The sequence below is a fragment of the Lepus europaeus genome, chromosome 9 (genome assembly GCF_033115175.1).
Source record: "Lepus europaeus isolate LE1 chromosome 9, mLepTim1.pri, whole genome shotgun sequence".
Taxonomy (NCBI): domain Eukaryota; kingdom Metazoa; phylum Chordata; class Mammalia; order Lagomorpha; family Leporidae; genus Lepus; species Lepus europaeus.
Window position 1 is genome coordinate 61,685,343 of NC_084835.1, and position 14,356 is coordinate 61,699,698.

At 41.7% G+C, this 14,356-nt stretch overlaps 1 protein-coding gene across 3 annotated transcripts in view; it reads right to left on the bottom strand.

The window, feature by feature from the left end:
• The window catches only part of ARHGAP28 (Rho GTPase activating protein 28), a 203,331-nt gene that overhangs the window by 79,697 nt on the left and 109,278 nt on the right, over window positions 1–14,356 (bottom strand). For all 3 annotated transcript variants that reach the window (XM_062201379.1, XM_062201380.1, XM_062201381.1), the window contains one exon: window positions 7,519–7,721. In XM_062201379.1, the coding sequence (XP_062057363.1) occupies window positions 7,519–7,721 (203 nt within the window). The remainder of the gene's footprint in view (window positions 1–7,518; window positions 7,722–14,356) is intronic.

Genomic DNA, 14,356 nt, shown 5'->3' on the forward strand with positions numbered 1-14,356 from the left:
CTACCTCTTCCCAGTTTCCAGCTGTGGCCTCCTAGTGACTGCCTGCCTGTGGGTACCAACATACAATGATTGACCCCAGTGATTCTCACACCTTAACATGGACTATGCAGGGGCTAACTCCTAGTCACGGTTTGACTCTATAGAACTTGGGCTCTCTTGCTTTCTAACCTCACCAGTTGAATCTCCCCTCAGGAAACCTCTTGGATAACATCCTAGACTCCAACAAAGGCTCTGGCCCTCAGCTCCCTCTCTCTTGCTCCCCAGACTCTGGCTGAATGTACAGGTCCTGGGTGTCTCACCTAACACACTTGAAACTTTCCTGGCCAGGGCTCTTCTAGAGAGTGGCTATTTTATTAGGAATAATCAGGACAAAGGTCAGACCAGAGCCACAAGGACATCTGCCGAGATAAACAAGATTCCAATGAGATGGACACCTGGTCTTGGGTCAGATATATAAGCATCAAGGCAACCACAGGATAAAGAAACATCTTTCCAAAAAAGGCACACTGGAAACATTCCTGTCTACCTCCCCTGCAGCTCCATTAGGACAGGGGGAGCGTTCACAGCCATTCTCCTGAGAAGATCTCAGGACAGAGTAGTGGTAAACATGACAGTGGGACCAAGGTGGACGAAAGTACTACATGGTCATGAGAATTTGTTTTAATCAAAGTGTTTATGACAGAGGGCAAACAACCTGGAACAAAGCAGGCATGCAACAGATGTTTGTTCTCTGACTTTTCTCCTTATTCTGAACATCAGCTAATCATTCCTTTTTTTTTTTTTTCCAGAAGGCAAATAAAAAATCTGAAATTCATCAGTGTGAATGAACTGCTGTTATAAACTAGATGTGCTGGAATACAAGGACTTCAGAAAAAGACAACATCTTATAACAGAAAAATTACATGCATTTCTTGGAACTATACCAACAGACATTACCTGATGAAGATTGTACAAGGAGCACATGAGACTGATTTTTACACAGTATGTGAAAGCACACTTACACTACTGCATCACTGTGGATACACACGGCCAATTTCTTAACTAGGCAAGTATTTTATGTGTTGTCTTGTTATTACTATGCATTTGCTTTGTATGCCATCCTTTTAACAGAAAATGCAAAGGTGAATTTACGATGAGCAGTCTTACTCTAAAACAATGAGCCTTTTAAATTATTGATTTACAACTTGGAAGTCCTCCTTCACTTCAGCTTGGGATAAGATTTTTATTTCTGAAGACAGCATTTATAAATATAGCTTATGATTTGGACTTTTCTTCCCTCCACCTCTGTAAAGAGTAATGAAAATTAAAGGAAAGAGAAATTGGTAGGGCCAGAGTTAACATAAACTAGGATGAGGATGATTTAAATCCTTAGACTCAGACTGCAGCACTCAGAAGATATGTTTTCCACAGCTAGGAAACATCTCTGGCACATTTAAGTGTTACCACTGCTTGTTGAATTAAGTACAATGCAATCCAACACTCATTACTCCAACTGCCTAATATGTAAGTTCAATACAGAATGCTCTTTGCATTTCAGTCTCACATATCTAACTGCATACTCAGTATTACTTGGTTCTCAGTCATATGTCACTTTCAGTAAGTTCAGACCTGAACTTGCATTCTTCATTCTCAACTCCAGACCTCATTAATAGTCCACATTTCAATAAACAAAAACCACCATCCAAGTAACATGGCAAGCAAACAACCCAGGAGACAATTTTGACATCTCCCTCATTTTCATGCATCAACTCCAACACTTTGCCAGGAACTATGGATAACATCTGCTTATTATTTCTCAAAACCACCCACCTTTCTTTATCTTTTCTACTATGGCCCTGGTCAAAGCTACCAACATCCCTCACCCAACTGCTGCAACAGACTTAACCACTTTTTTCCTGCGTCCACACTCGATCCCCTAAGGACCCAGTTTCCAGATGGTAACAAAATGAAGCCTTAAATAAAATAAAAAGTTAAACCCATAGGCCTTTTGCAATTAATATTCTAATTCGCCTTGCCTTTTAGGATTAAGAATAAAACTTCATCATGGTCCGTAAGCTATGAAGCAGCTTAAATTTCTAGATACACTCACCCTCTGTTCCCCAGTGATACAGGCTTACTTTCAACTCCTCAAGCACTCCATGCTCGCTTTACCACAAAGGCCTTTGGACATGCCAGTCCTTTCTGACCCCACTATTATTGGCCCACTCAGTTTTTCAGATCTCAGTTTAGGCATCTCTTCCTCAACTAAGTCTTTTTTCCCTGCATCTATTAAACAAGACCATGACCTACTGCTACCAAGCACAATACTGCTGCGTTTCTTTCCCCTTCAAATAATTCCTGCAATCTATCTATTATGTTATACCACTAATTATTTTCTCTTCTACAAGATTAACTCCACGAGGAAAGGAAACCTTTCTGTTTTTCTTTGTAACTGAACACCAACACATCGCAAGTGTCTGGCACTTGCAGAACTAATTAACTAACACATTTTCTCTGAAAAATACAATTAAAGAAATTATTCAAATAAGTAGGAAATGATGACTCTGAAACAGAAACTTTTAGGGGCCAGCAGTGGGTTAAGCCACTGCTTATGGCGCTGGCATCCCATATCAGGGTGCTGGTTGGAGTCCCAGTTGCTCTGCTTTCATTCCATCTCCCTGCTAATAGGCCTGGGAAGGCAGAAGAAGACAGTCCAAGTACTTGGGTCCCTACCACCCACGAGGGAGACCTGGATGGAGTTCCAGCCTTCAGACTTCTGCTAGCTCAGTCCTGTTTATTGCAGCCATTGGGGGAATGGACCAGATGGAAGATATCTCTGTTTCTCCCTCTCTCACTCTGCCTTTCAAACAAAAAAGAATGCTTTTTAGAAAGGAGCAGCTAATTAATACTACGTGATGAAAAAACATAAACTTTAAAAAATAAGCTTGACTATCATATATTTCATTCCGTATGAAAGTCTACCAGCTTACTAAATCTGTAGGGAAAGAGATAAAAAAGGAAATAAAATCTTCCAGTACAGATGAAATAGCTTGCATGAAAATAACAGTCCTCTCTATAATAGTTATGAACTCTGAACAAAATACATAAAATAACTACTATTTGAAGATACTGGAGAAGAACTAAGTGCATGTAGGAACTGAAAAAATTTATAAAAAAAAAAAAATGCTGGATGAGATCCACATGTACTTCACGGCTCAATTAAGGTCACTCTCTATTAGGTATGGTAGGAGATGACAAGAGCTCAAACTTTCTATTTATTTGCAAAGTCAGAGGGTTTCCAGAAGTATGGCTCCCCAGAACTGGGAAGTGAGGGGCATTTTCTAATTAGTACGGTGCCACACAGGAGATAGTTCTAACATCTATACATAAACTCTGGCCAAATTCATGACAAAATCTTGAACTAGCAAGGTGTGTGGGACACTCCAAGTATCCTATTGAAAAAATAACAGTTGAGGGATGAAATAACATATCAAGATCACAGATGGTGCATATAGCAAGGATGTGGTTGGGAGTATGAGTCATCAAGTGAATTGCTAGAATGAAGATGAACTCCCTTTAGAGCAAGATGACAGAGTACAGTTGTCTCTTGGTGTTTGTATGGGGATTGGCTCCAGAATCCCTGGCGGGGACCATAATTCATGGATACTCAAGTCTTTTCTGATAAAGTGGCACATTATTTGTAGATAACCGTGCATATTCTTGTGTATACTTTAGCTTATCTCCAGAGTACTGATAACACCTATACACTGTAAATACTATATAAAAAATGGTTAAGCTGTGTTGTTTAGTAAATAATGATAAACTGAACCTAAAGAAAGAGAGAGGAAGAGGGAGAGGGAGGAAAGAGAGAGAGATCAAGAGAGAGCAACTTATCAAGAGAAAAAGTAGTTAGTAGAAAGTGACTCTGAAATGACTTTGGTGCCGGGCAAGGACTTTAAAGTAGCTATTATATTTATGCTCAAGAATATAAAGGAGCAGATGCTCATTATGAGTGAGCAGACAAAAAAAAATCTCAACAAATAAATGTAAATGAAAAGCATTAAAAGGAATTACAATGTAAATTCTAGAACTAGAAACTAAAATACATTAAATTTAAAATTTAGCTGCAATGGGCTTAATAGCATATTAGAGACTTTAAAAGAAAGGTCAGTGAACTTAAAAATAGATCAAAGAAATTATCCAATCTGAAAGATAGGGAGAAAAATATTTTTTAAATATTTAAAATAGAACCCCAATGACCTATGGGACAATGCTAAGTTGTGTAATATGCATGGAACTGTAGTTTAACATAGAGAGATGAGTGAATGCTGAAAAAAAAAAAGTTTTTGAAGAAAGAATGTCTGAAGAACCAAGTAGGAAGGTTACATACAAAAGAAACCACAGTAAGTAACCTTAAAGTGAATCTGCTGAAAATCAAAGATAAAACTAAAATTCTGGAAGTAGGCAGAGCAAAACAATTCATTATATATGGGGAACAACAATGCGAATGTATCGACTCCTCATCAAACAATGTAAGGCAGAAGACAACAGAATGACATCCTGAAAATACTAAAAGAAAAACAAAAAAACCTGTGAATCCACAATTACACAGCCAGCAACAAATAGCCTCCAAGAATGAAGGTGAAATACAGTCATTACCAGATGAATACCAACGGCCAGAATTCATCCCTAGCACATCCCTAGCTCTGTAAGATCTGCTGCAGGAAGCTCTGTGGTTTAAAGGGAAAGACGATCAGACAGAAACTTGGGTATATAAAAGAGAAGGAGTGGAAATGTTAAATGTGTGGAAACTAATATTTTAAAAGGTATGAGGCTACTTCCTCATCCCCAAATTTCAGTCCTGAAGCCTAAAACCACTAGTTGGGGCACAGGAAGACAGTCCTCTATGCAGAGAGGCACTCTGAACTGGAATATTGGATCCAAGTGCAAGGGGAAGAGAAACCAAGAGAGGACAAGTAAACTTGGGGGCCTCGAGGGTGATGGATCAAATATGCCCACATTCACTATCAGAACACCAATTCAACTCCTGGCTACTCCGTTTCTGATCCAACTACTTGCTAATGTGCCTGGAAAGCAGAATATGATGGCCCAACTACTTGGGCTCCTACCACCCACATGAGAGACCCTGATAAAGTTCCTGCTCCTGGCTTCAACCTGGTCCAGCCCAGGCTGTTGTAGCCATTTGGAGAGTGAACCAGTGGATGGAAGATCTCACGCCCTCTCTGTCATACTGCCTTTCAAATATATAAATAAGTAAATTTTTAAAGATTAATTATTTATTTGAAAGGGTTACAGAGAGAGAGAGAGAGGAAAATACAAAGAGAGGTCTTCCATCTGCTGGTGCACTCGCCAAATGGTTGCAATGACCAGGACTGGGCCGGGCTGGAGTTAGGAGCTAGAAGCCTCTTCAGGTCTCCCCTGCGGGTGCAAGGGCCGAGCACTTGGGCCATCCTTCACTGCTTTCCCAGGCACAGTAGCAGAGAGTGGGATTGGAAGTGGAGCTGCCAGAACACGAACGGGTGTCCATAAGGGATGCTGGTATCACAGGTGGTGGCTTTACCTGCTACACTACATTGCCAGCTCTGATAACTAAATCTTTAAAAATAAGATAATTTATAGAGGCCAGTCATTTGGCCTGGTGGTTAAGACAAAGGTTAGGACACATGTTAATCCTATATTTGAATGTCTGGTTTGAGTCCTGACTTCATTTCCAATTACAGCTTCCTGCTAATGTGGACCCCAGGAGACAGCAGTAATAGCACAAATGATTCCCCTACATGGGAAATACAGATTAGGTTCCTAGTCCCTAGCTTTGGCCTGGCCCAGCCCCAGCCACTGCAGGCAGCTGGGCAGTCAACCATCAGGTGTGAGTTCTGTCTGTCTCTTTGATTTTCAAATAAAAATAATCGAATTATAGTAAAATATAAACCCACTAAATAAACTAGTAGCACATTCTTATATAAAGAGATGATGTGATGTTGAATTGGATATTTATATAGCTTGAAAGTATCTCTCAAGAAAGTAATTAATAATTATAAAATGGAAAATAAGAACCACATTTGAGAGATCTTGCATATATTATCTTAAGAGATTAAAGTGAACATTATGAGTAATGAGACAAATCAAAACTGTGCATCTGTCAAAGGATGGAACAAGAAGAATAGAGCATCATGACTCGCCAAAGCTGCATAACCCACATCTGAACCACCAGGAAACATCAGACAACTTAACAGCAGGAATATTCTGAAAAATGAACTGTCAACTTCAAAAGTGTCCAGGTCATAAAACAAAGGAAAGGCTACAAGACTGACCAGACTGTAAAGGAAAAAGGGACTGTAAAAAAACAGTCCCAGACTGTAAATGCAACAAGCGACTCTCTAAAATAGAAGGTTTTTTTTTTTTTTTTGCAGTCATAAAAGTCAATACAGAGGCTGGTGTTGTGGCACCACAGGTAAAACTGCTGCCTATGATGCGGGCATCCCAACGTGGTTGCTGATTCATGTCCTGGCTGCTCCATTTCCAATCTAGCTCTCTACTATTGATCTGGGAAAAGCAGCAAAAGATGGCCCAAGTACTTGGACCCTGTTACCCACTTGGGAGGCCCATATGAAGCTTCTGGCTCCTGGCTTCGAATGGCCCAGCACCGGCCATTGCGTGCAGCTGGGGACTGAACAAATAGATAAAAGTTCTTTCTCTCTCTCTCTATGTGTCATTAATTCTTTTTTTTTTTAAATTTAAGATTTTGTTTATTTATTTGAGAGGTAGAGTTACAGAGAGAGAGAAGGAAGGACACAGAGAAAGGTCTTCCATCCACTGGTTCACTCCTCAAATGGCTGCAATGGCTGGAACTGGGCTGATCTGAAGCCAGGAGCCTGGAGCTTCTTTTTGGCCTCCCATGCAGGTACAGAAGCCCAAGTACTTGGGCCATCTTCCACTGCTTTCCCAGGCCATAGAGGAGAGCTCAATCAGAAGAGGAGCAGCCAGGACTCGAACTGGTGTCCATATGGGATGCCAGCACCTCAGGCAGAGGCTTAGCCCACTATGCCATAGTGCCAGTCCCTTTCTGTCACTCTTTCAAATAATAAATAATAAAAATATAAGTTAATATAGACACAATTAACAGAACTTGAATGTGATCTGAGGATTGTCTGATAGTGTCAATGATAGGCATATCATGATGATTCTAATAAATCTAATACACACATGTAAAAGTCCCCAAAGTTAGACTACTCACTTAATGATAGCAAATCAAATCAACAGGCAGGTACACCATCTCTAAGTAGTGATGTGCAAGGGATCAATTTGAATTGTGTCAAGGTCCAGCCCACCTTCAAGTCAAGTCGTCATAGACAAAAGCCATTCTGAGCCAGTCCAGTGGACAGAAATCCAAGGCAGTAGGTCACGGATAGCCTACCTCTACCAATTCATATGTTCAACTCACGGTGGGATGACCTGCGCTGGGCAACAGAACAAGAGAGCGTACCAAGAGCACAGCAGGAAAACACATCTAACCCATACCATCCACAGGCTTGACCTCGGCTGGCGGCTGCTCCTCCTGCCCTCCCAGGCTGTTCTCTTTGATACTTTCTATTTCCCGCCAGAAATCCTCCATGGAGGCGCTGTCTACGGAGGCTTGCGAGTTGGAGCGACTGAACGCAGGGCAATGCAGGGATTCATTGGAGAGCATCCTGTTAATTCTTCGACAGCGAGGAATGGATTTTCTAAGGAAAGAATAATACAGGTGAGTGAGATTCAGTTACACAGTCACAAAGTGAAGTTTCAGTTTAACATCAAGGGAGAAATGGAGCTAGTGTGGTGGAGTGGGATTCCTGGGAATAGTCTCTGTTCATTGGCAGATCTTCCTTTTTATTCTCTATGCTTCATAACGAGGGGCCACCCAGGAATTCATGTGAAAATCTGTTTTCTAATTTTTTCTTTTTCTTTTTTTTTTTTTTTTTGACAGGCAGAGTGGACAGAGAGAGAGAGAGACAGAGAGGAAGGTCTTCCTTTGCCGTTGGTTCACCCTCCAATGGCCGCCGCGGTAGGCGCGCTACGGCCAGCACACCGCGCTGATCCAAAGGCAGGAGCCAGGTGCTTCTCCTGGTCTCCCATGGGGTGCAGGGCCCAAGCACTTGGGCCATCCTCCACTGCACTCCCTGGCCACAGCAGAGAGCTGGCCTGGAAGAGGGGCAACCGGGACAGAATCAGTGCCTCGACTGGGACTAGAACCCGGTGTGCCGGCGCCGCAAGGCGGAGGATTAGCCTAGTGAGCCGCGGCGCCGGCTGTTTTCTAATTTTCACACACTCATAAAATGAGAAGTTAAACGTATGTGTTAAAACATGCATAGACAAAGCTTGCTCCAGTAAAGTATCTCAGACAACAACACAGAAGGGTAGTTTCCCCCATTAGGGTACTCAATGTAAAAAGGAAATAAAAAATGACAAATATTGAGGATGTAGGTAGAGAAACTATTGGTGGAGATGTAAAATGGCACACTCTATGGAAAATATGGCAATTCCTCAAAAATTAAATATGGAATTATGACATGATTTGGCAACGCCAATTCTGGGTACATTCCCAAAAGAATTAAAAGCAAAAGCTCAAAGATTTCCTTGCGTACCTATGACCATTATTCACAACAGTCAAAAGGTGGAAGCAACCAGGTGTCCATCAACAGACACTTGGATAGGCAAACTGTGATATGTACGCACAAAGGGAGACTTACTCATTTTTCTTTTTTTTTTTTTAACTTTTATTTAATGAATATAAATTTCCAGTGTACAGCTTATGGATTACAATGGCTTCCCCCTCCCATAACTTCCCTCCCACCCACAACCCTCCCCTCTCCCGCTCCCTCTCCCCTTCCATTCACATCAAGATTCATTTTCAATTCTCTTTATATACAGAAGATCAATTTAGTATAAAGATTTCAACTGTTTGCACCCACATAGAAACACAAAGTGAAACATACTGTTTGAGTACTAGTTATAGCATTAAATCACAATGTACAGCACATTAAGGACAGAGATCCCACATGAGGAGCAAGTGCACAGTGGCTCCTGTTGTTGACCCAACAAATTGACACTCTAGTTTATGGCGCCAGTAACCATCCTAGGCTGTCGTCATGAGTTGCCAAGGCTATGGAAGCCTTCCAAGTTTGCCGACTCTGATCATATTTAGACAAGGTCATAAAAGACAGAGTGAGGATAGTAACCAATGATCCTAAGAGTGGCATTTACCAGGTTTGAACAATTATACAGCATTAAGTGGGGAAGAGGACCATCAGTACACACAGGTTGGGAGTAGAGCCATTGGTGGTAGAGTAGAGGTTATGATTACAAAGGAATGAGGCCCAAGTGCACTAGACAGGGCCTAGAACAAAGGACAGAGTCATTATTAGAGGAGCTAAGAAAGGTGCTGTCTAAGCTACAATTAAGTTTTCTGATTGAGAGGCAAATAGAACCTGATAGAAGGGGCTTGATAATAATCTGGTGGGCTTTAGGCCTTGTAAATTCAGAGGCCCAGACCTATCTATCTCTTCACATGGGGTATATCCTAAGGGAGGTGTGAACCTCCTAGGGGAAGGCACTCTGTTGACTTTCATTACTTGGCTGGCCTGGGAGGAGAGCTGGCCAGGTAAAGGCAGGTGGCATCTCTAACAAGAAATTGACAGTTCTGCCTGCAATGTTGCTGACCCTACTTGGCCGTCCCCTCAGCTGCAGTGGTCACTTTGGAAGTTGGGCTGAGTGAAGGGCTTTTCAGCTTAGAGCCAATAAGATCTGTGGCTCTGACCTGGGCATCCTTCGACTCCAGGGCAGGTCCATTTCCAGTGATCCAACTCTTGGCAGAGCTGCCAGGGCTCTTCACAAGCTGACTTCTGCTGAAGCCCAGGCTTACCTCATGGAAAGCCACTGCAGTGGACTGGCCTGTTGGGTCTCCTTGAGGGCAGATCACTGTACAGATCAGCGATTAATAGGCCTGCCACCCATTGCTTCTGATGCCTAGCTTTCATTTCTTTCTGGTTTGTGTTAAAGCAGACCAGAGGATGCAAGTCAAGGGAGTGCCCGTGTCCCATCTCTAATCTTCGGTGGCCTGAACTACAAGTCTATAGTCACAGGCATGTTCTGTAGTAGTTTTTCTAAGGTAGACAATGCCCATGAGGAAAATTATATTCTCACTTTAAAACTTTCTTTCCCTTTGGTCTGAAAGGGAGGTTTTTTCTACTTACTGTATACTTGGCTGATGGCGAAGTGAATCTAGCTATGAGATTATTATTTAAGTTCTTATTTTGGCTATGCTATTGCAGAAAAATGTTAGCCATCTCTTTTACAAGGTCTAAAGATTAAATTGTGCATCCTACAGATTCCTTCATAATAGAATTAGTTTCCTACCTTGAAGAGAATAGAGAAATGAAAGAACAAGTTGGGCTTAGAATAGAGAAATGAGGGAGCAAGTCCTAGATCGCTTGCTGACAATAGCAATATCACATGAATACTTAGCAAACCGTTTCAACCATTAGATAACAACTCATTTTTCAAAAGGAAGGAAATTCCAATACATGCTACCATATGGATAAAATTGAGGACTTCATGCCAAGTGGAAATAAGTCATTCACAAAATCACAAACCTTTCACCCCACTTAGATGAGGTATCTGGAGAAGTCAAATTCATAGTAAGGCAAAGTAGCCTGGTGGTGGCCAGGAGCTGGGGGGAGGGTGAATGGGGGGCTAACCGTTTCATGGGTATGGCTTCAGTCTTGATAGTGAGAAGAAATCTGGAGGTGGATGGTAGGGACTGTTGCACAATACTGTGAATGTTGGTACCACTTAAAAATGGTTAAGGTGATAAATTTAATGTTACATTTATTTGTACAATTTTCTGAAATACAAAACATAAAATGTTTAAAGTTACTTGATGATGAGATAGTGAAATGTTCTGTAACGTTAAGTGAAAACTCTATGAGGATGGGGGAGCGGAACAATGGCTGGGGGCAGCCTGCCGTGGTCAGCTAGGGGAGAAGCGGACTGCCACCAAGGGAGGTTCTGGCCATAGAGGAGGGCAGCTTAGCCCCTGAGGGAACTTATTCCCCAACTGCGCCACCACCAGTACAGGACACAAGCAGCCATGGCAACGCCTGCAGCCACTCCTGGGGCCCCCTCTTCCTGGGTCTGCTGCCAACACCAAGTGAACAAGCACTTGTAAAACCTTCACAACACAGAAGTATGCAACAGATGGCTGTTTCAAACAGCAAGAGTAGGTTTCAAACAGCAGGGTAGACAGATGCCAAATATTGAGATTTTGAGAGATTTTGGTGATTGAAAAAAATAAAATCAAATACTAGGCTTCCATGATATATGACTCACAAATATTACATTTCTTTGGAATGTGATATTTGATGCACTGAAACACTTTGGTCCTCAGCCATCAAGACTGGATTGCTTTATGCAGTAAAACCTTCTGTCTTGTTCTTGCTTTTTTCTTTTTTTAATTGTCAAATTTGGTATGAGTCTGCAAGGAACTACCTTGGAGCTTCCCTTCTTCTTGGGCTCAGGTGGACTGGAACCAAAGGCTGAGGTTACCTCTAATGGATGTGCAGTCAGAGCAGTCTCACCACAAACAAGAACTGGGAAGAGGTAACCAGAGCACTGGCACAGGGAGGTCCAACTGCCATGACTCACTTAGGACAATTAATCTAGATCTGCAGATACCAAATGTAACCATGGCCTACAGCTCATGGGAAACACATTAGTACACACGGGAGTACAAAAATAAAGGGAAAATAATATTTCCGGAAACAAGACTAAAATCTTTCTGCTCAGATTCCCTATTCCTCTAAAAATCCTTCTAAATTTCTAAACCACCTATCATAGAAATTTCTAGAATTTTATTATTGATCTTGTCATAGCATCTGACTGTAAGAAGTTCTGAACATCTACAAGACAGCAAGATGGTCAACTTATTTTTTAAATCAAAGTGTTTCAGGAAAATATAAATTATTCTCTTTATTTCCTTATGTGCTGTGTGATAAAAAGAATGTTAGGCAGCTTTGATAATTGAGTGATAAAGAGTGTTTCAATGATTTCTTTATAGTTTGATAAAACAGACACATTCTAGTAGTTGAAACAGATTTGAAAGCAATCAGATATCAAGACAGTTATGGCTCATTATTATTTTTAAGCTTTTAATAATTTTTTTCCTTTAGCTAATACTGAAAGTGCTAACAAATTCATAGAATATGAGTATATATGAAGGTAATTCAAAAGGTTCATGGAAAATGGAAATATAAATTCATTTTGGTGCAAAAGATTTTGAGGTTCATGAAGAATTTTTCCATAATAGACATTTTGCATGAACTTCTAGTGAACACCTACTTCCTACAGAAGTAAAATTAATTATCATTGCTCACACAGCCGACTATCCTCCATTGTGCCACAGCCAGAAAACAGGCAAGAACTGCCAAAACTTGTTCTATTTCTGGACTTTTGAGGTTACTTTCTCTTTACAAAATGAATATGGCTGATGTGTAAAAAACTTACCGTTTTCTTTTAAAGATTTACTTATTAAGTATGTATTCATTTATTTGAAAGACAGAGAGAGAGAGAGAGAGAGAATATCTTCCATGTGCTGGTTCACTCCCAAATGCTCACAAATCTAGGACTGGGGCAGGCCCCAGTCAGGATCCTGGAAATCCATCTGGGTCTGCCACATTGGAGGCAGGGACTCAAACACTTGTGCTAGGGGCAGGCGCTGTGGTACAGTGGGTTAACGCCCTGGCCTGAACTGCTGGCATCCCAAATGGGCGCCAGTTCAAGACCCGGCTGCTCCACTATGCTATGGCCTGGGAAAGTAGTAGAAGATGGCCCAACTCCTTGGACCCCTGCACGCTTGGGAGACCTGGAGGAAGCTCCTGGCTCCTGACTTCAGATTGGCACAGCTCCGGCTATTGTGGCCATCTGGGGAGTGAACCAGTGGTTGGATGGAAGACCTCTCTCTCTCTGCCTCTCCTCTCTCTGTGTAACTCTGACTTTCAAATAAATAAATAAATCTTTTAAAAAAAGAAACCACTTGTGCTAATATCCTCTGCCTTCCCAGGAACATTATCAGGAAGCTAGATTTGAAGTGGAGTAGCCAGGACTCAAACCAGCAGTCTGATATGGGCTGCTTGTGTTCTAAGCAGCTGCTTAATCGGATGCACCACAAAGCCTGCCACCAAAAATTCCAGTCTTCACGGCAGACATGGGAAAAGTCTTTAAAAATTATAATTTCCTTTATTGTAAGTATGAACATTTAAATAATATATAATAGTATCAATGGAGGGTCTCCTCCTCCCATATGCATTGCATCAACATTGTTCCAATATTGCCTTGTTTTCCTAATTCAAACATGTCATTGCCATTTTTTCCACAACAATACAGTGATGCCACAACAATGGCTGCATGGAGTTGTATAATCTAGCTCAACATTTAAAGAAGAGCAGGAGTTTGGCCTGGTGGTTAAGATGCCCGCAATCCCACATCAGGGTGCTGGGTTTGATTCTCAGCTCTGGCACTTGACTACAGCTTCCTGCCAATGGAGATCCTTCGAAGCAGCAGTGATGGCTCAAGTAACTGGAAATCTGCTACCACATGAGAGACCTGGATTGGTTTCTTAGCTCCTACCTTTGGCCCTGGCCCAGTCCAAATTGTCACAGGTGTTTGTGGAGTGAACCAGCAGGTAGGAGCTCTCTTTGTCCCTCTGTCTCTTGTTCCCTCTTATCTCTACCTCTTGAATCAATGGATAAAGCAAACATGAAGCTCTACCCAAGCACTGACAATACTTAAAGTTGTTGAGAACTTAGGAATGAGGGAATTATAGAGCACAACAAGAAGGAACGATATATTTGGGGTTAATAATGATAATCTCAGTTATGGCACAGTTTCTTCCTCTTGCGAAGGGTATGTTAACAGAACCTCGAAGAAGAGATCTGCATAAAACTCTGCTGGGGACAGCGGGAACAGATGTGAAATCCTGGTCACAAGCTGCCGAGTCACACACTCGTTCATCTGCGACACCACACACAGCATCCCTCAGCGGCAGTGATCAGCCTTTTTTCTTTTTTTTGGCAAAGAAGTCAGCATTTTTTCTGGACACGCGCACTTGGAAGAGCTCTCATTTTTTTTAGCTAAGAGTCCAAATATTTCTCCTTTGCCCCAAGATGGACCTTCCACCATGACCTTCCACTCTCCAAACATTACATATGCGGGTCCTCAGGCCCACCCAGCAATTTGTTGAGTTTCAATCCGCAGTTCCTGACATCACCATATAAGGAGAAAATAAGGCTTAGGCTTCCTCAGCTGTCTGTATTTTTTTTTTGTT